The sequence below is a fragment of the Dunckerocampus dactyliophorus genome, chromosome 11, assembly GCF_027744805.1.
Source record: "Dunckerocampus dactyliophorus isolate RoL2022-P2 chromosome 11, RoL_Ddac_1.1, whole genome shotgun sequence".
Classification (NCBI taxonomy): domain Eukaryota; kingdom Metazoa; phylum Chordata; class Actinopteri; order Syngnathiformes; family Syngnathidae; genus Dunckerocampus; species Dunckerocampus dactyliophorus.
Genome location: NC_072829.1, coordinates 18,729,186 through 18,751,558, shown reverse-complemented (window position 1 = coordinate 18,751,558; position 22,373 = coordinate 18,729,186). Strand labels below are relative to the sequence as shown.

The following is a 22,373-nucleotide window of genomic DNA, read 5'->3' as shown; positions in this document are numbered from 1 at the left end:
ACTGAGCAACCCGAATGCCTACTTCGCTCCCGGCGGGACCAAAAATAACACAGTGCGGGCTATAAATTAATATAAAACAGTATTGTTTTGTATGTATACTCGTATGTAAGCGATGACACATTGTTGTGATATTTTTGGTTGCACCATGAGTAAGTGAGGCGTTTGGTTTGATGACCTCCGGTTGGTTTGTGGTAGGGTGTCAAACGAGACATTTGAAATCATTTTTAGTCTTCAGTGGAGAGCAGCAATTGCGACAAATTGAAAAGGACATCGAAACATCCGATGCGTATCAAGTAGTTATTTTAACAGGTGTGTTTGTGGCAGGGGGGAGGAAGAAAGAGCAAATGGAGGGGTTGTTACTGGACAGTAGAGAGAATGATTGGCTCCTCCGGTGACTGAAATCTGAGAAGCAAATCTCTTTTCCATGCATGCATGCAGCTGCTGCCAAACCCCCCCACCCCATCACCATTAGCACCACCTCTTTACTGTCCACGAGCCGCCGCTCCACAACATGCACAGAGGAGCCTCTCCAGAGATAACCCTGCAGATTGCCATCCTCCATAATGACTATGCCTGCACACTCCACTGACCACTCTGCACTTAACCATTGGAAGAGAAGCCGATTGCTGTGCCTTAAAGCTAATGACAAGTAAATGACATGACTGAAAGCTACCCATCCCTCGCCTTATCTGTGCAATCAGAGGCATGAGGAATTTCATACATTCTGCACACGGCAACGCTGGAAAGAGGCTGTCAGAAATTTCATTCCAGAAATATCAACTCCTCAAGCCGCAGTGACACTTCCTTCATTCCACCTTTCACCTGTTCACTTGACATAATCACTGATCTAACAGTGGTAGACAGGTAAAAGCCCGGGTATATGGAAAAGGGATATTAGGAAATCTTTTTATAGAGCAGCTAATGTCAAATAAGCAATTATTGAATGGGGGTGGCTTATCACGTTAGGCCAGATGGAACAGTCTGTACTTGGAATATACTTTTTGCCATTCAAAGTTGTGGAGTGCGTCGCAAAGTTAGTCAGGGGAAGTGATCTTGAAAGGAAAACATCCGATGAAAGGGGGTGGTGAAAACAGCAAACAAGAAGGGCTTGGGGGGGCTCAAGGAGGTTCAAACAACTGCTTTAACTATCCCAGAGTCTGATCTTAATTACACTTCTAATTAGGTTAAAGATGTATAGAACAATTACACGACACTTAGACAACTGTTGTAAAGACGAGATGATAACACAATATCACATACTGTCGTCCCTCACCATTTCGCTGGTCGAATTTTGCGGCTTCACTCAGTCACGTTTTTTCAAAATTATATTAATTAATAAATTATTGCTATTTTGTGGTTGAATACGGCTTAGTATACTGTAAGTAAAAAAAATAGCATGTTTAAGCAACTTGTACATTCTTTTTTACATACTAAAAAGACAAAATGAACTAAAATACAAATATAAGCCATCCAGAAGACGCATTCAAAGACGCTGTGATGATATGTTGTATTCTCCACTGGTCACTAGTTGTCAATAAGTTACTGTAATTTTCAGTGAGACACACAAGCACCAGAAATGATCGCCGGAACAACAGGCTTTTGTTGCGAATTTGAATTATCTCATAACAGGCACAATAATCCAACAATAATAAAATTGTTGCAGCAGTAACCCTCACCAAGCTAAAACTCAACTCTGAACCCCCAACTTCACTTCCTGTCCGCTCCACACTCAGCTCTCCTAGCGCCGGAACACACTTACAGTAACACACACAAGCATGAGTTATACTGTATTTATGTCTTTAATAGCTTACTTTCTATTATTACGTGGGATCCGTGGGATCCACATTTTTTGCCTTCCAATCCAGTACCGATCGTTTTTTTCCGCTGTTGTTTTTCTTTTATTATAAAGATAAGCTTTAGTTACAAACATGAATATGGAATATGGAATTGAAAATAGTTCTCCAAAGCATTAAAAATAATGTTGGAGTGTGGCCCAGAGTTGCAAACGTGAAACGGCAACCGGATCGGCCCGATCTCGCGGTGGAAGCCGACATTGTCCGATCTTCAAAATACAGCGGATTGGCAACTGATCCCGATCCTGAAGATGGGATCGGGACATCCCTAATTATGTCAACTACATTGGGTAATACTTGGTGACTACAGGGGTGTTATGTTAGTACTTTTGTAAACTGGTTTTTATTGCTCTAAATACAAAAATATTCCATTTGGCAGAAATTCACTTATCACGGTCGGGTCTGGAACTAATTAACCACGACAAACAAGGGATGACTCTACCAGTGTTCTCCACTGGAATGCAATCCATTTGTGGCAGTGGTTCATTGCCGGGGAAGGGGCATGATAATCGGGGAATTTACATAATTGCCCATTTGCAAAATGTGAGTAAAAACCATGGAAAGCAAAACAAATATGTTTAGAACCACAAATTAACTTTTTTCTGCTGCTTCTTTTTGTTGCTTTTAAAAAAAAAATAAATAAACAAAACAGACAAACAAAACTGAGCTGAGTTTTAGATGGGGGACAGGCCCACAACCTCCAAAAGTCTCTTTACTAGATTTGTTGCTTGTCGCTTTTTTTGAAAAAGAGTATCTAGAGGAGTACAATTACTCGCTAAATATTGTGACAAAGTCTTTCTGCGTTCTCTTATTCTCTAGCAGACCAGGTGCATTAGAATGTATTTTTGAGCAAGGGTAAACAGGCATCGCCAAATCTATTTGTGGCGGTACAAATTTATTTGTGGTGGGCCGCAATGAACGTATAATTAATCAGCAGAAACAGCACTCAGTCAGATGGAGTGCAGTTCTAAACCACTGCAATCTGCAGCCTCAATAAAAAGCATATAGCTGAGAAAGCGTCAAACAAACCTCAGCATTAATATCCTTATGAGGGCAGAATTTGAGAAACAACTCTTGCATTAGATTATGTATGTATGAAATGTACCAAACAGACCTCCTGGATGTCCTCTATGTGTACTTTAAATCTTTAAAAAAGCCTTTTAGCTGCAAATTAATGACGTCAGTGACCTCCTTAGCAAACTGACCCCCTGAAATCCTCAAACTGCCAACGGCATGGGAAATGCATATGAGAGAATATGTACACAGAGAGACTACATACACTATAGTTTTTGTGTCTTTTGAATAAATGTGATTTATTAAGAGGTACCCTGAAGGCTGGAATTCTTTTTTTATATATATATATTTTTTTTACATTAAACAATCTTTTTATCTTCATAAAATATTTGTATAATTTAACAGTACTTATATTATTAAAATATCTTCATTAGTTAAAAAAAAACAAAGGAGTGCGTGCTTACCAGGGTTTCCAGGCATCTCTGGTCCCACTCGATCCTGGTCTGGCGGATTAGGACTGGACTCCGGTATGGCATTATCTTCTGGATCCTCTGGCACTGCCGCATTTGGGACTGTGAGAAACACAAGAAAACAAAAGAAACAGTCAGAAAGTTGGTCTTCGGCAAGGCGCATATGCTGAATAACAATGACATGGTCGTCTGCAACAGAATAAAATAGTTTGTGTTATCTTTTGATATATCTTTCATGCACAGACAAGGTTATCTTTGCAGATGTGTTGCGAGCGTCTTAGAAGCGACGATGAAAGAACAAAAAAGAGGAAGGACGAGTTAGCGAGCGTCTGTGAAACACAGCAGAATCCCTGTCCTGTCGTAAAAAATGAGCTCACATCTACAACTGCAGGCATTTCTAACACGGAGACATTCACGACACACACACACACACACACACACACACACACACACGGGTAAACACACATAAGCACAAAGCTAGGTTCTACTTACAATACACTTAGGCATGGCAGAATGAGGGTGAAGTAGTTATATATTAACTTTTTATTGCTTTACATTATTCATCGCGTTAAAAGGCCATAATATGTCTTATTTATTGCATCAGCTTTAACTCTGCCTGAAAAGAGGCACACTTCTGAAGAGCAGAGGACAGGAGGACACGAGGGCAGGAAGGCGAGAGGGAGACGAGGAAGAGGAGGGGTCGCGCTGAGGGAAACAGATAGTTTATCAGTCTGTCTGTAGTGATTTCAGCACGCGCACTTTGAAGTCTTTGTGCGGTGAGCACTGGTGGGTCGGCGGCGTGGTTTTTACGAGGGCAGGTTGGGCAGACGGAGGACGCTTAGAAACGATTACCAAGGCCGGTCGCGCAGGTTCCTCGCCACGGTATCTGATGCTTCGGCTATGTGGCCTTTATCTGCATGCGCCCCGGGCCTGCTCAGGGGATGTGTGTGAGCAGTTTGTGAGCAGGCAATTCACATCCACATCCCTCATTGCAGCTTTTGCATGAGTGTACTTTCAGTCTCCAACTCAGTTTGACCTACAAAGGGTAATGACTAGGGTGTGGGAAGCGAGGAAAAAAAGGAGGAATAACAGCAGCATGCATTCTGTTTTCTTGAGCATCCATGAAACACAATCACACTATTAACACATTTGTCTTCCTGATGCCCAGGCCGCCACTTCACCGCGAGTGCAGCACTCGTGAGCAGTGCCGTGAGCTGTGGAGCACAGTCAATAATTGAAGAGAAAAGACAGCGGTAAGAGGTGGAAACATTTGCACATCACGTCAGATATGAGGAGGACACGGTGATCTGATTCACTGTTTGTCGCCCACTGAGCATGTGCAGCTCGCGTTCTAATGTTCTGACCCATTTTTCTGTGTGTATCGTTGACATTTCCCTTAGCGCTAAAGAAAGCGACTACCTCAGAAGTGCCAAGCCGCCAGAAGGAAAGGAGACGGCGCGGAGGGGGTGAGGGAGACAATGATGGAGCTGCAGAGGCGACGGAAGGAGGGTGAAAGCGATGGGGGATGAGTTGCATGGAAGGAGGTGAGTCAACATATTCCTAACGAGGGTAGCGTATAAAGGAGTGCGCTTGGCAACGATGAATGTACGAAATATTGGCAGCTCCCTCTTCCTCACAAGACAACTGTCACACAAAACATTTCAGGTGAAATGACGTGAGAGGGTGAATCAGTCCTTCGCCTCACGGTCATTTGGCCCACATGAACAAAATGCACATATCGGACATCGTGATGGGTCACCGGCATGCAACCCGTACAGCAAAGTGCAACAGGAAGAGAAGAGGACATATGCAAGAGCACAGGGATTTGGCTACAGGAAGTGTTGGCATTGGACTGCAGAGACAGAGGGAATGTGGATTAAACACAATGACATCTGGGGTCACAGCCAAGCACGGCCCACCATTTTGTAGGCTGACTTCTATTCAATTATAGAACAAAATACAAAATACAGATGACACAAAGGTCATAAATTAACCGTAAACCGGTTGAGGCAGATACCTGCCCCACCTCGAGTCAGCCTTCCTTCTTCCTTCCTGTGAAGAGGCTTTTACTTTGGGTTGGCTTTCTTTCAAAATAGAAGAAGTGTGGTTCAAACCCCGGCTCATATCAAAAGCGCTTCTGTTATAATTTGGTGGAGCCTAATCTCTGCTGAATAAAGTAGGATTTTGTAAAAGTAGGAGATGCTTTGTAATTACAAGGAAATCGCCGTATTCTTGGGTTCTTTTATTAAGGGATATTGCAAATAATATGTTTCCACACGAACCACAACCAAAATTCTGTCAAAAAATAGTATTTTCAACACAATATGTTGGGTTTGAGTTTGCTGCAGTAGCTTTTTTTTTTACCATCCAGCATTGATAACACGGCATAATAACAGGCTCACATTGTAGGATTTGATATGGGAACACATTGTTTTTGCACGACACAACTTTATTGACTTTATGTGTGTGTGGGTGTGCTTTTACTGATGTTATGGAAAAAACTCAAGAACATATTTTTTTAATTGTAATAATGTGTTTGTTGCCATCTTGACTCCATATATTTTTGAGATTATTGTTGGAAATGACCACTAAATGATACTCCCCACAGTATTAGTGATGTATAAACAAATGTACAGTAGATCCCTGCTTTTCGTGGACGTCGCCAAACTCTTCGATTGCCACTTTTCACTCGCGACACAATCCAGGTTTAAGCCTTAAATACTTCTACCCAGTCACAACACACAACTACGGATACGGAGGGTTCAAGGACCGCCGAACAAATCTCAACGTTTAATCGAAAAACATTATCAGTGAAGCATAAAGACATACGGATGTAAAAATTGGGGAATTTCTAACATTGGTACATGTATGCTGTACATTTCACTTTTATTACGTATTGATACAATATTACTGACTTATGGTGAATGAGATATGGTGAAACGATTCTAATAAAATATGTTGGGGGTTTTTTTTTACCCAAAATCTGCAAATTTGTGTGGCCGTAAATGCTAAACCGCAAATGAGCCACCGTGTCCTCATACACATTAATAATGCTCTTAATTAAAGAGTTGGACATGATGTGACGCATCTTAATACTTTGATCATGGGTAGACCATCAATTTTAAAGATCTACTGAGAGACGACTGGCATATTGCAAATTGTTCCTTTACATGCATATTTATGTGACATTTCAGAGTGTGTGTTTATGAATGTGAAACATTGTCACGCCATCTAAATACATAGCTGAGGAAGTGGGTTAGACTTACAGTCTGACATCTCCAGTAAAGAAGACGACCCAGACTGAAACTACATTATCCCAGTGTTTAATGAGCATGTCAGACCACACAGCAGGAATTGGCTGCAGGGCAACCAAGTTTATTGAAGCAATGGGGAGGGGTCGCCTGCCTAACTTTCCTTCCGTATTAAACAATTAAATGTTACAGAACTGCAAAATTATTCACACAGCTGAGCGATACATGGAAGCACTAATCCATGCAAAATTTGTGTAAAAACCATAGGCTTTTTAAAATATTATTTCGTGTCTATTTCTTCAAGCGTTGTGATTTTGCACTTTCTTCAGCGGTCCTACAACGTACGATAGTTGCTGTGAGATGCAAGAGCGAAACGTATACATAACTTCGACACCATGACTCGGATTCCATCTATTCATGGATCAGCTTACATTTTCATCCATTACTGTTGAGTACCTATACATTTGATACTTTAAATGTGTTTAATAAGTGTGTGAGGCATATTTAGGGCTTAAATGTGGATTGTGCTGTGTGTATGCTATATATCAAAAATAGATATTTGTCTGGGCATATCAATTGCTTGCAGTTTTTCACTATTTGCTCATTTGCTGGTGGTCCCCATAACTCCAAACCGCAAAAAGCCGAGCTCTACTGTATCTGGCACGTTTCTACTCATTTTTACTGTACGACCTTACTGAAAGTTTGTTTTAAAGTAACCAACCAACTTAAAGTGTCTCACCGGCCCTTATCAAATACAGTAGTATCTAGGTTCCATAGGCACATTACGTATAAAGAAAAATATAAAAGTTTTGGCAGCTTGGCCTACTGCATCTTTTCTAACGAGGTTTTTAGGGCACAGTGATTGTGACTGACAGAACGCTTCAGACCATTTTGGGAAATAAGCGCAGACTCTTGTCAAAGTTGAGGAACAGCCGGGAGCGATATGAACCCACTTGTGCTGCGAAGAAGTTTCCTAGAACTTTCCTTGAGTCAGATGTTTGTATTCGACTTCCATTAAGTTCAGGGATTTGTTTTCTCCCTTGCTAAAGCCTTAAAAGCTGAAGCTCGCCTGCACTCTTGCAGCTGTGTTGTCATTTGCTGGTGAGATCTCAGGCTGCGGGATGCTTGAAGTGACCTACATGGAAGAATAATGCAACGCCTGCTTGTTTGTGAAATTATGCTGGGTATTTTTTCACTGTATCGGCTGAATTTGCTCCCATTCCGACCTTGCTAAGATCAGCAGCTCGTTAGTTTCTATTTTCCAATCGACTGCCAGGATACGCTGCTCTCATCCTGTGAGCCAGCATTCAAATATCACTTTGCAAACACACATACACACGCACACACGCACACACACACACACACACCAGCGTCTTCTGTCAGTTGATGTTTTACATGAAAGTCACATTTTCTAAAGGCTGGATCAGATCATCATGGCGGGCAGATGTTCCCTTCAGACGAGGGTTATAAAGATGGTGGGTGTTTATGCATGAGTTACACATCTGTGTACTGCACCCTGTCAAGATCAGGATATGTGAGGCTGCTTACTAAGCCAAATATGCTGCAAAGCAAATGTTGCGTCCAAACATATCTAAACAAAGTCACTTCTCTACTTGCGGCATCTTTAGCGTTCTTCCAGTGGCCACTCGCACATTAACAAAGCTCAAGTTTCAGACCGCTTTATACAAATCCATCTTAGTTCCATCTCTGGAGTTGTGTCCATTTTGGTTTTTTTGAATTGAGATGTGAAGTCATTCCTTTAAGTCATCTCTAATTTGTAGCCGATGCTAAATCATTTAAATAATTTCGATTTGTACACTCTTCGCACAAACTGCACATTAAGATTGGTAAATTACTAATTAGTGAGAAATGTTCTGTTGCGTTATTCATCATTCTGATGCACATATTGGTGGAAATGCAACAGTCACATTTAGTTATTTTTGCTTACTTGCACACAATCATAAATCCTACATCTTAATTTGTATCAACAAGTGAGTGTTCATTCGTGTAATGAAGTCTAATTACATACGAATGCAAAGTTTGTCTGCGCTGCGATTCATTAATGGTTGACACACTGGTTTCTCGTTTTCTGTTTGACAAACACTGACATTATTGCATACAGATACAGTTTTTATATCCTTAAAAATGCCAGCAAAATGTTAGTCTGGTTATAAACGCTAATAAAAATAAGCAGCAGGGAATGTGCAGGGTTTCTCCTAGGGCTTTTTGAAGCTGTGATGGTGGGCTGCATTATAGGCAGACCACTGCCGCTGTCATGCCGCTGCTGCGTCGCTGTGGCAGCAATTTTCTTTTTAAATATTTGAATTTACTGTCTGTAATAATGTCAACATTAGGGTCATTTTCACAGACTTGAACAAAAAAATGCATTATTTTTCAACTTTACTTACCTTTCTCTCTGCCTTTTCTTTCTTTCTTTCAAGTGCCAACAGGGCATTCAGGTGATTCCGGTGCACGTTTTTCAAAATAAAGCGTGGTGAAATGTTTTTTATGATATTGGATATTGATACCAAAATCCGACGAGAACTCCGCTCACGGAACAAAATGGCGGGTAAGTCACTGTTGATACACCCCGCTGCTGATGGGGATGTCATACAATTCCATGTCAAAAAATCTGAACTATCCCTCTAAGACCACAGCTAGCTAAAAAAAAAAAAAAAACACCCCTAAAATAAAAATAATATTTTCCAAAAAAAAGGATTCAGTAATGAATAGCTGCGTCATTATTGTTAATCACCTAAAAAATTGTTTGGGTATGCTTGATGCCAGTGTTTCCAGGAGGCTAGTGGGAATGTTGCTCAATGTGGTGAAGATGGAATCACGGAGGGCATCCACTGTCTGGAACTGATGTCCATTTTTGTAAACTTCGCTTGCCATCCATCCCCAAATGTTCTTTCCTAATTGGATTTAGATCAGGGGAACAAGCAGGGTGGTCCAAAACAGTGAGGTTATTCCGCTGGAGGAAGTCTTTGTCTGGTGGGCATTGGGAACTGCAGCGTTGTCCTGTTGAAAAAGCCAGTCATCACCAAACTGACGAGGGCCTTCAGTCATGAGGGGTGCCCTCTGCAACATCTCCACATAAGCCAGCTGCCGTTTGACGACCCTGCACAACCTGAAGCTCCATTGTTCCATTGAAGGAAAAAGCACCCCAGATTATGATGGCGCCCCCTCCATCGTGCTGTGTGGAAAATATCTCAGGTGGGATCTCCAGTAATGTTGGAAGCCATCACGACCGTCAACGTTATATTTTTTTCTCATCAGAGAATAAAACTTTATTCCACCTTTCAATGTCCCATGTTCGGTGCTCTTGTGCAAATTCCAAACGGGCAATTTTGTGGCATTGAAGAAGACGAGGCATTTGAAGACATTTTTTGCTCTTAAAACCCTTGTCTCGCAGGTGCCGTCTGATGGTTATTGGACTGCTCTCTGCACCAGTAACAACCTTCATATGGACAGCCAATTGGATCCTCCGGCTCAGGGCCGGTGACTTTTTTTTGGGACTACCACATTACTTTTTTGTTCCATATCCCTCAGGATCTTGCTTATGCATCTCAACAATCAGACCGTGTTCAAGCTGTTTTGCCTTTGCCATCAAGAGATCATGACGGTGTGTATACCTGACAGAGAATGACATTGAATCCACATTTTTGCCAAGATTTTGGCTGCTAAAGGCTGTGGTCTTCAACTTTTGATCAGCTGATAAACAGCCTATTTCACTTGAATGGTTGTTTTTGTCAAACTCCCATTTGTTCTTTTTGCACTTAGAAGCTCTACTTATAGAACCTCCTTTAGATCCAACAGTGCAAAATGTAAATTCTTTTAAATGTAAATTAAAATGTAATTTGTGTGTGTACAGTTTGTATACACACACACACACACACACACACACACACACACACACACACACACACACACACACTCACTCTTCTGTATTTCCAGATTGTCCTCATGATGGCAGAATTCATGGCATGGCTGTTGTATTATACTTTATTAGTTTTGCCCCGTTGTGCCTGATAAATCAGCTATTGAGTGTGTGTCACAGCAGGACAAGTGTGTGTAAAATGACATAAATAAAAAGAATAAAATATAAGAGATCTCGTTGGAGGCCGGCGACAGGCAAAGTCACGCTTGACACACATGGGGATAAATGAAAATGTCACAGCAAAGTGAAACATGGCTGCAAGGCAGCAGCCCTGTATTGTGTTCTACATTGGAGGTGAGCACACATTTACCTTGCCCGACTTTCATGATGACTTTCATGGCTCGGCTCTTGCACACACCTCCCTCCCGATTCTCCAGGCCTTCCACTGTGCCGTTGGAGGTTGCTGATGGGGAGAAAGAAGGAGACAAGCGGACAGGATGGTGGGGAAGGGTAAAGAAGAGGAGAAGAAAGGGGAGAGAAGATGACACTGGTTAATGAGCACGTCCATAACACACAGTGCTAATCAATATTTACGACAAGCACTGATTAGCTGTTCCAGTGATTAGCTGTTCTCACCCTCAATCAGGCACCAGCCCCTCTCTATGGTATCTCTCATTAACACAGTAAAGTGAAGTCAAATGAATGGAACAACATTAGAGCCTGTGGAATGGGGGGTGGACGAGGAGGGTAGGGTCGACTCTTGTGTATGATTGTGAGTGTGTGCCTATAGTGTAGTAGTGAAACACAGCTGCCAGCTTGTCCTGCTTCCTCAATCTGAGTCATGTACCATGACCGGCTGGTAAGCACGGAGAGCTAAATGCATCCAATAATATTTGCATATGGGATGTGTGTGTGTCCAGTTGTGTTGATTATGAGTGTCAGCTTCTTGGTTTGTTTTTAAAGTGTCTGTTCTACTCTGACATGAGTGAGGGGCTCTGGGTGTAGGGTTGTTTATTTAATGTCATACTCACTTCACACACCGTGACACAATTGGCTGTCTATTTTAGGGCCCATGATAATGACCAAGCGAGACAGACTGTGGCGCTGACCTTAACACTGAGAGGCTACGCACAATGTAGCTTGTGTGTGAAAGTGTGTGTATGTGTGTGTGATGTGCGATGGCAGCTCTAAGTTTGGAATTCCCCAAATGATCTCCATCTCCGTTAAGTCTGTTTCAACATACTCCCTTCCTCTCAAATGCTTTTGTTTCTCTTCCTCTTCCGTCTTACCCTCTCTCGATTTTTGTGCTTTGCCTACCTTGTTTATTTTGTTTTTTTGTACCTTTTCACTTCCCTCCCTCCTAACTCACTGACCATCTCCCTGATGACTTCAGATGGCCACCTCATTATGAGGAAATAGGCCCGAGAGAGGACCTGTTTCCATAATGCAGTACAGTTTGGTTGAATTTTGCACAATTCTTTCCTACTCCATGAAATAAATAGTAATAAGTATATAGTATATATAAGGATAATAAGTAATACATAACAAACATTAGCCATACAGTCCGTAAGCAGTTGTACGGTACCTAAAGAGCCGTTTTGTAATAAACACTCACAGTGGTGTTTTATATGGGGAAAATGGTGCGGCACAACCACTTAGGTGGGCTGTATTCCAGTGATCAGAATATAAAGTGCAGAGAGAACAAAACTCATGCAATTTCACAGTTGCCGCATGTGTTTATTATGTAGCATATGCAGCAATATAGAGCTGAAATAAATGTTCCTGGTCGCTTGTTTGCAGGGTCAGTCGTTGCTAGCCGATACGGCTCAAAGTAGGGTGCCCTGTCTAGGGATGCGTACAGAAACTCTACACCATAATCGCACCGATGCCCTCGTAAACGGAAGCAACCGGACCAAATAACATTTAAGATTCTCAACACACTTTGGCTTTCAAAATAAAAATGCTATTCGCCACATCCTGTCTAATTGTGTAAATAAGGGTGTCATAAAAATATGTTACATTAACAACACAATCGGAATTGCATCTGTGACTACGTCCTCCTTAACCACAAGCACGGGCATTAGGGTTTGTTGAGGATTTTGTAGCAATGTGTGCTGAGGCTGACCATTAGAAAGAGTCCCATTAAAAAAAGGTACATCTACTTCTGAATTACTGGGCAAAATTGGCCAATGATGGTTTGCATCAATAAGGATTAATAAAGACATTTAATTGCATTTAATTCACAAACATTTTATTCACTAACCCAAAAAGCACACACAAAAACAAAAGAAAAAATACAAGAATTTTGGGGGAAAAAAATAAAACAGATTTCATAGGGCACTAGTCGTTCCTCATTATCCACCACTTACATGATGTGCATTCACCAACACCAGAATTCTGAATATCAACATTACACAGCACAGGCACATCATTACACTAACATTCTTTTCCTCAATTAATACACGACTCTTTCATGCAGCAATAACTAGCAATCACTATTGTAACTGTAGTGTAACATCGCCACAATGGTGTCTAAATTATCAATTTCTACTCCAGTTGTGCAGAATGTATGCATAGTCCTGCCTAATGTCAGAACAGGAAGTTGTACAGACACTTATTCCAAAAACTGAATTTTAAGGATCTGGTGGAAAATGTAATTTACACACTATATGTTTGCACTTCAAATCACTGCTCTGTAAGAAATAAAAAAAAAAACATACTGTAAAAAAAATATAAAACAGCTGCATCTGCTGGATTTGGTAGGGCATTAATGTAGCGTTGCCACTGAAAAGGGCAGCTGCTGCATGTCCTTCATTGTTGTTCTTTTTAAAACTTTCATATTCATTTTGTTTTCATCAAACAAAATCGGTATTTATATAGCAAGATCCATCCCCCTGCACATTCTGCAGTAGAAACACAAACCACTCTGTTCTGTTCCAACCTGTACTGTGCTGTACTGTACTGTACTGTACTGTACTGTGCAGCTTTGTGGAAACGTAGGGTCCATAAACTGAGCTTCAAACATATAGCAGCGCTCCTACACTGGCATTTTAACTAGTGCTCACATAAGGCTGAAATGGATCCTGTGCTGCTTTCCAAAAAAACTAATCTAGTTGATTCATGCCTCGTCATGCCAAAGTATAATTAATGTCGGCATTTTGTTGCCCCGAGGAGTTTCAGCTTTGTACTCTTGCAAAATGGAGGACCATTAAATAATACATTGCACTAATATTATGTTACATTATCAGATCTTAACTCAGGCTCTGAATTATGAGGAGAGCCACAACACTTCGTTAATGTGGCCAGAGTACGTGGTAATGTGGGCGATAAGATCACTTAAGGAGTAAATTCTGCCTTGTAAACAACAGGACGGAGGGAGGCAGACACACAGACATGCACAAGGGGGAAAGCTTTCAAATTGAAAGTAAATTCCGGTGGGATATAGTTCACTTTTGGACATTTCAACTGGTAAAAATATCAACGGTTACTTTAAAAAATGGAAAACACACATTTTATTTAAAATCAAGGCCTTTTTATTGTTTTACGGAATTTTGACACATGCAAGTTGTACGGAATAGCAATTTAAATACTTCAGTAATATAAATTAAATTTGTATTTAATTTACACTTAAATTAAATTATTTGCATTTAATTCATTTAATTAAGAACTTAAACAAATGAATACATTCACCAAAATTAAATACAATCTACAGGTAATTGTCAGAAATATCACAATAAAACCAGCAACATTATAGAATACAAAGAAAGATTTTAGTACTTGACAGTACTTGTGCATACATTCCGCACGTACCACAAAAAATTATCATTGATACATCATTCTGGCAACCTGCTTGTGTTGTAATGTGGATGTTCATATGTCTTGTGGTCATGAGTGCACCTCACCTCAAAATGTGCGTACAAGTTTGTGTGTTGGAAGCAAACACTGCTGTTAGCGTGTTAAGGTCGGCAATAAAGTCTAAAAAGAGCATCGGACTGTATTCCTAGGTTGGGAATTACGTTACGTTGAACATAACTTTCACGTACTTGTTGCAGGTGGCACAGTCTGCATTCATTTAGCACCGAAATGAGGCACCGATAGCCACTCAGTTATTTGGTCCTATTACTACTGTTTCCATCGGCACCGGTGCCAAAACGATAATGAGTTTCGGCACGCATCCCTAACCAAGAGTACTTAGTGTAGTAGATAGTGTTATTGTATTGAAAGTTTCGCACATAGTCCTTCATAAGCCATGTTTAATTAGGTTGAGCCATCAAGCAAAAATAATGGCAGTGTGAACCCTAATTGAACCAGGACTTTGGTCTGAACAAGAGTACCTAACAGTTTTTTTTTTTTTTTCAGATGCTGGAACTGAACTGAACTGGAGTGTCTGGTGAAAACGTGGCTCAAGGTAACTGTTTTTACCTTTGCCAAAAATGTTAAAGGTGCAGTATGTTAAGCCAAGCTGTTCCAGGGACAATGATGTACTTAGGTGCTGAGTGTACGTTAGTTTTATGATTTCTGTTAAGTCTTCTAAGGCCATGCCAAGCGCATGTCAGGAGAACATTCACAATACAGTGAGGTCTCTACACCGTCTCAATGTCTTAGACGATCCCCCAGCCGCCAACCTTAGTCATCCATTTTCCAACCAATTTCTCGTCTTTACCGTTTTTACATTTCCGGGGCCAAGTTACCCGAAAATGAGTTCTTTGAAGAATGAGCTCAGAGGCACTTGAATAATCTGACTAAGAGTTGAGCGTCATGCTCTGAATTTTATATCCACTCAGGGAGAGCAAATCTTCCCAGTGTTAACTTGCGTCTGTCATCTAAATTAACTATTCCTTCAGGCCGGCTGAGCGGGCTCCAGCATTACTGATGTGGCACGACGATAGCTTTGCCCTTTGAGGCGTCTGTTTGGGCCAACAGCTGGAGGCAGGCCGGATTTATAGAGAGATGATCACTTTATATGTTGTTTGTGTTCAGGCCGTTTCAAACGTCAAATAATTCAAAGCTTTAGCTGTGCTGCTGGAAATAATCTGATTAACTGTGTCCAAATGTAACCACATTTCCTTATATGTTATTCCATGTGAAACACTCTTTTGAGTACTATTCAAGATGGAAGCAGGCTGCAGAAACAACTGTTGAGCGCACACACAAAAAAAAAACAACGCTCGCTGACTGTTAAACACAGTGTTGTCATTATAACCTGTCAGATATCTGAGTATTTACATCGATCATGTCAGGAGTTCACCCAGGAGAAGATGATTGCCAGCCACAGCTCTCAAACACCCCAACCCGACTACACAACAAGGACACGCTGTCAGCTTTTCATTTAATCTGAAAGCCTCTCACTCACTCTATCTACCCGTCCTCTCACTCCATTTTTTCCTCCCTGTCTAACCCTCACCCACTCTTTCATTTCATCCCAGCATACTGATGTTAATCCAAATCGGGATTTCCAGATATTAACAGGCCGTTGGTCATGTCGTGTTTTGGAAAGAGGAAAGTGGGGAATTGGGTCTTCCTGTGTGTCTCCACAGAGATAAAAACACAAGGGGATAAAGCCATGAACAAAGAAAGACACTGCCTGCTGGTGCTAATGATTTATTGGAAAAAAAACTTTTCGCGGCAGTGAAAGAAATGGTCATCGCGTGGAGAAATGCATGGCTTTTTAAAATAAAGCAGTTGGTTCCAGTGCTGTTTTTGTAAGTATGATTTAAGGCCTTCTTTGTGGGTGTGGATGGTTGGCTGCAGAGTGACTGGTGAGAGAACAAAAGCTCTACAGCTGCTGAAGTCATAAGCGAAACCAGGTGCCAAATGTTGATGATGGGAAATATCTCGAGTATACATGTTGGAGCCAAGAGACAGGTTTACAGGGCAAAACGCTGCTATTCGACAAAGCCTTCTGTTCCAATACGCACAACATATTTTCCCCATACATTCATTCGTTGCGGCACGCCACAAAAAAAAAAATGGACCACCACAAATAGATTTCCCACTACCTGTTAACCCTCGCTCATAAACACGTTATAACACACCCGGTCTGCCAGAGAATAAGAGGACAAAGTACGATGGATCAGTGTTGGTAAATATATTGACAAATAATCACACTCCTTTAGATACTCTTTGTCAAAAAAGTTACAAATCTAATGAAGAGACTGTTGGAGGACAAAATGAAAGCACGTAACATTCTTCTCAATGAGCAGTGAGTGCTGCCGTGGGCCCCTTCCCCGAAACACACTGTTTGTGACATCAAAAAAATTACAAAAAAGCAACAAAAAAAGTGTATTTCTAAAAGTATTTGCTTTGCTTTTCATGTTTTTTACTCACTTTTTGCAAATGTGTCAAGGACCATTATGCAAAGACCAGAGTTTCCTTTATTTGCATTTTCCCATAAAACTTCCCTTATTTTTAAATGCAAATGTTGACAGGTGTGGTACAGATAATTGCTTCATGCTGGCAACATTCATCCTTTTTCCGTGCCGCTTATCATCATTAGGGTTGCGGGGGGGAGCCTATCCCAGCTGATTTAGGGCGAGAGGCAGAGTACACCATGGACTGTGGTCTCCAATCGCAGGGCACATATACACAAACACTCATTCACGCTCACATTCATACCTATGGACAATTTAGGGTCGCCAATTAATCTAACATGCATGCATGCATTTCTGGAATGTGAACATGCAAACTCCACAAACTCCAAGCGGAGTTTGGAACCCAGGTCTTCCTGATCTCCTGACTGTTTGGCCAACAGGCTAACCACTCGGCTACCATGTGGCCCTGATGGCAACATGATTACTTGATTATTTCTATCTCCGTTTTGGGGACGAATATATTGAAATCTCAACAAACTGGATGTCGACTTGTAACCTAGAATGGATTGTGTTCAGTCTTGGATTGTACTTTTATATTTCGCACGGTGGTCTCGTGGTTAGCATATTGGCCACACAGTCAGGAGATCAGAAAGGCGTGGGTTCAAATGGCCACTTGGGCATTTCTGTGTGGAGTTTGCATGTTCTCCCCGTGTATGCGTGGGTTTTCTCCGGGTACTCCGGTTTCCTCCCACATTCCAAAAACATGCATGTTAGGTTAATTGGTGACTCTGAATTGTCCATAGGTATGAATGTGAGTGTGAATGGCTGTTTATCTATATGTGGCCTGCGATTGGCTGGCGACCAGTCAAGGGTGTACCCCACCTCTCTCCCGAAGTCAGCTGGAATGGGCTCCAGCATGCCCCCGTGACCCTAATGATGATAAGTGGCATAGAAGATGGATGGATAAAATTAACCACACGATACATAAAAGCAAACTCAATAATTTTGCCAGCCTCGATATTGACAATTGAATTGTTTGTTTTCCTCCTCTCTCTCTAACAGGCTGGATGATAGTAGGTTTCACTATGTGCATCTGTCAACACCTGGGCACATTGGTTCTATAGCGGAATAAACAGAGTGAGTGAACCCTTTTGCCATTTGTCATTCAGTCTCTTTGTCCCAGTGGGGAGAGGCAGGGCTGGTAGCGAGTGCACACACATCAGCATCTATTTTATTTTATTTGACAGGGACAGTGTACATTAAATACCACTGCTGCAAATGCACCAGAATTAGCCAAAAGGTTATTTTTCATCTGTTGTCCATGGACAGATGATAAAAATTGTCTCCCTAAAACAACAGTAAAAAGATTATAAAAAGAATAATGCAAATATAAAAGATTAGTAAAACATAGATGCAACTACACAAACCCTGTTAAAAGACACAGTATACATACAAAATTGATCACAGTGGAGACAGTGGGTAAAATTACCAACTAATTTACAAAAAACACTTGAAACACCCAAAATACTTAAACATAAATCACGTCGATGGAGACACACATGACAGCACAGTTGGGATAACATGAAAAAACTTAAACTATACTATCGAGGAAAAGGCTTCTTGAGACGTCATCTGTACTTCTGTGTAGAAGGTGTCGGACGTTTCGCTCCTCATCCGAAGAGCTTCGTCAGCAAACTAATAAGTGCTGGTAGCTTAGGCCTTAAATACAGTAAGAGTGGGCGGAATTGGTGTGCCAACACCCTCCTCCTATTGGTTCGTTACACTAAGCCTGCATTCCTCATCTTTACAGTGGTATAATCCTATCCTGTTATTCACACCTACGATAAAAGGGAAGTGTCGCTCCCTGAATTGGGTATGAACGACTCTGATACTGGCTTGTTAGCATCTATTGTTCTGGCTCGGCCCTGCCTTCACCTCATTTGCAAGACTAAGAGCTGTGGGTTTTGGTCTCAGTAACCTGCTGAACACAGGGTCCAAATTGAACCTCAAACCACCATTCCGATTCAATGATGGGTTCTGTTGTTTGACAAAAATAGCTTCCTTTACTCCTCTTTCAAACCATCTGTTTTCTTTGGCCAAAATCTTTACCTCGCTGTCCTGAAAAGAGTGATTGGTAGCTTTCAGGTGTAGATGTACTGCTGATTGAGGACCACTAGCATTGTCCCTGCGATGTTGATAAAGCCTTTTTTGGAGCATTTGCTTAGTTTCCCCAATGTAGTGCTCTTTGCATTCCTCATCTTTACAGTGGATGGAATAGACCACATTGCTCTGTTTCTGGTTTGGAGCCTTGTCTTTAGGATGCACTAATTTTTGTCTCAGGGTATTTACTGGTTTGAAATAGGTAGGAATTTTGTGTTGCCATAAGATCCTCTGGAGTTTTTCGGAGACCCCCGCTACATAAGGGACTACCACTCCTCTCCTTTTAGCTTCTGTGGGCTTTTGGGTTTCTTTCCCTACTCTCTTCTTTTGACATTTGTTAAAAGCCCACCGTGGGTACCCACAGGTTGAGAGCGCTCTCTGGACATGTTGTGTCTCCTTTTTCTTTCCCTCAGCACTAGTTGGTATTTGTTCCGCTCTATGTTGGAGGGTCCTAATAACCCCTAGTTTATGTTGTAGTGGATGGTTTGATTCAAAAAGCAGGTATTGGTCAGTGTGTGTGGCCTTTCTAAAGACCTCTGTAAGTAGCTGTCTGTCCTTTCCTATAATTACCTTGCAGTCTAAGAAGGCTAGTTGGTTTTCTTTAGTGTCCTCGCGAGTAAATTTGATATTGGTGTCCACCGCATTGATGTGATCTGTGAAAGACTGAATTTCTTGTTTTTTTGATTATGACAAAGGTGTCATCCACGTATCTTGCAAACAGACGCATTGCGTTAAACTATACTATTAATTTTAGTACTAGCGATTACATGAATGATGTGTTATGAACCAGTTTTTTTAGATATTTTTGAAATAAATTACATGAACTCAGTTCTCTAATGTTCTGGGGGAGAGAGTTCCACTCCTGTGTAGCTGTGACTGAAAAGGCACTCTGACTAAAATCGCTTTTCCGTAGAGGAACAATACAGTCTCCTCCACCTGCCCCTCGTGTTACTTTCTAAGAGATGTTCCATATTTACAAACCGACTGAGAGGAGATGACAGACCATGGATGATTTTGTATATCTGTGTTTCGTGTGCTACACGATCAAATACTTTCTTTGTGCCCGTTGTGTATAAAACACAATCTGATGTCATTTTCAGCCCGTTTGCGTCGTCATTTTGTGGCATGAAAACGTTTGTGACAAAGACAAATAAATAATACAAAAAAGTTGTTAGTTGCCGTGATCCCTGAAGTAGAATACCTCATTGTGCCCCAAACGCATCTTGCTGCATCCAAAACATGTACATTGACCAAACTCCGACAAACATAAACAGCGTATTCCACACAGAATTGCATATGCAAATGAGCCGACATCTGCATTGACACACAAAGTAAACTTCTGAGTATTTCGTGGGTTATTTCTCAGTTTTTTTGTCAATATTCAGACAATAACGAAAGTGACACTGATTTAAAATCAGAAATATGGCCTAGTATCCATGGTACGTGTTATCTTTCAATTTTCTACCGATCTATTTTTTTCTAATCAATACACTTTGGGGATGCTTCCATGCGCGTTTATTTTATTTATTTTATTTCTTGACATTACATTGCATTACCATTACAATGAACAACATTACAATGTTAAATATTCTTGAGAAATTAAAGTGATTTTTCTTTTGATGCGGTATATTCGCATTACTACGCCCTAGTTTGTGATTAAGTGATTAAAGTTCATTATGACATTTTTGCAGAGCTGCTGGAAATGTGAATTTCTCTTGGAGATTAATAAAGTGTATCTATCTGTAGATTATCTTTCGATTAATGTAAAATGGTCACAAATATATATATATATATATATATATATATATATATATATATATATATATATATATATATATATATATATACTGTATATATTGTATATATTATATATATATACAGATTCCACTAAGACATTTGGAGTGGGTGTGGGGTGATTGCTCCCCAGGGTGCTCCGAGCAGAAGAGTGGGAGATGTGTGAGAGATGCTGTGCTGACCGGCCCAAACGACACCCGCTAAGGCCAGAGTGTGATGAGCTGCTCTATATTTATTCTCAGGTCTGGTAAATGAGGTCACTCAGGTGGTCCTGCTGAATACATTCCCTATCTCCATCATGAATCATCTGCTGCTTATTATTCCTGTCCAGCCCATGGGGCTCGCTTCCATACCGCGCAGTAGGCAGTATGTCTGTGTGGGTATACTTGTGTGTGCATGTGTTCTTGTGTGCAGTATCTGCCCAAAGCATGGAACGAGAAGATAGATACAGCCCATGTGACAGACAGAGAACAGGTTGTTTAATGAGAAAGTGGATGAGAGGTGACATTCATTGGCTACCTTTCACACACTGCCCCCCTTCCTCTCCCATCACCACCACCGCTACTCTGAACGGCATTCAGACTTCCACTCAGACGAGCCAAGCAGGCACCACATCATCAGTGTAGCCAACAGTTATAACGTCGTAATTTGGGGGGGGGGGGGGGGGGGGTGAAAAAAACAGGCAAAGCCGCAATCTGATCATTCACACTTAGCATAAAAGCAAAACATCGGCCATTTCAGGCAAAGCAGGCAGCGCTTTCAGGAGTGTGGCTGTGCATTAAACAACACGCCGCAACACAAATGGCCACTTCTCATACCTGCAATATTTCCATCTCATTTTGTTTACGCTCACAAAGCAGAGAAGGAGCGGGGGTTGGGGGAATGAGAGGCTATTTGCACAAAATATTTCACTCATGAATGAGCACAGAGAGGGTTAGATTAGGTTTATGGGCATGATTCCAGAGATAACCCTCCCCTGTAGCCCTGACATGCATGCAAGCATGTACGTGCACGCACGCACACACACATACACACACAAGATGTTGAGAGTGGGGTTGACAGACTGGAATAATACAAAGGATCTGGATTTTTGCACTTTGAACCTTTTCTAATCCTGAGTATTAGGGCAGGGCCAAAGCCTGATTATGCCTGAATGAAATGGATCTAAATAGATGTCCCAGCCTATCAGACCTCCATTTCTTTGTCCTAGAAATAGAAATGGAGATCAGCAATCAACCTCCAACCTCCTCTTCATAGCTTTCTCCATAGGTTTAGCACGGAAAGGAAAATTCATTCAGACTTTCCATATCAGCTCTGATGAATTAAGAATGCACAGCCAAACCAATACTTCATTATCGTGTTTCTTTACTGTAATGAAACCTGGCAGAGGAGAGAAAAAACATCACATATTCAATAGCAGGACATGCAACACATAAGAAACGTTCCCAGGCAGCATGCAGCGTTAGTGTGGATGTCTTTAAGTGGAAGGCATGTACAGCGGCCCGCTGCACATTCACCGCCCTGCAAATTAACAGATTTTTGGCCCCAAAAAAATTTATTTATGCGAAAACTGGCATTTTTTTCTACCGAAAACATCTCATTCCCCCTAAAATCGATAAAAATTTATAAATGCAGGTAAA

General features: G+C 41.2%; 1 protein-coding gene across 1 annotated transcript in view; it reads right to left on the bottom strand.

Moving 5' to 3' along the window:
- efnb1 (ephrin-B1) overlaps positions 1–22,373 on the bottom strand; it is an 82,343-nt gene that overhangs the window by 5,496 nt on the left and 54,474 nt on the right. The window contains exons 3-4 of the mRNA XM_054791333.1: positions 10,839–10,931; positions 3,332–3,439 (exon numbers count right to left, since the gene is read on the bottom strand). Coding sequence (XP_054647308.1) covers positions 3,332–3,439; positions 10,839–10,931 — 201 coding nt within the window. The remainder of the gene's footprint in view (positions 1–3,331; positions 3,440–10,838; positions 10,932–22,373) is intronic.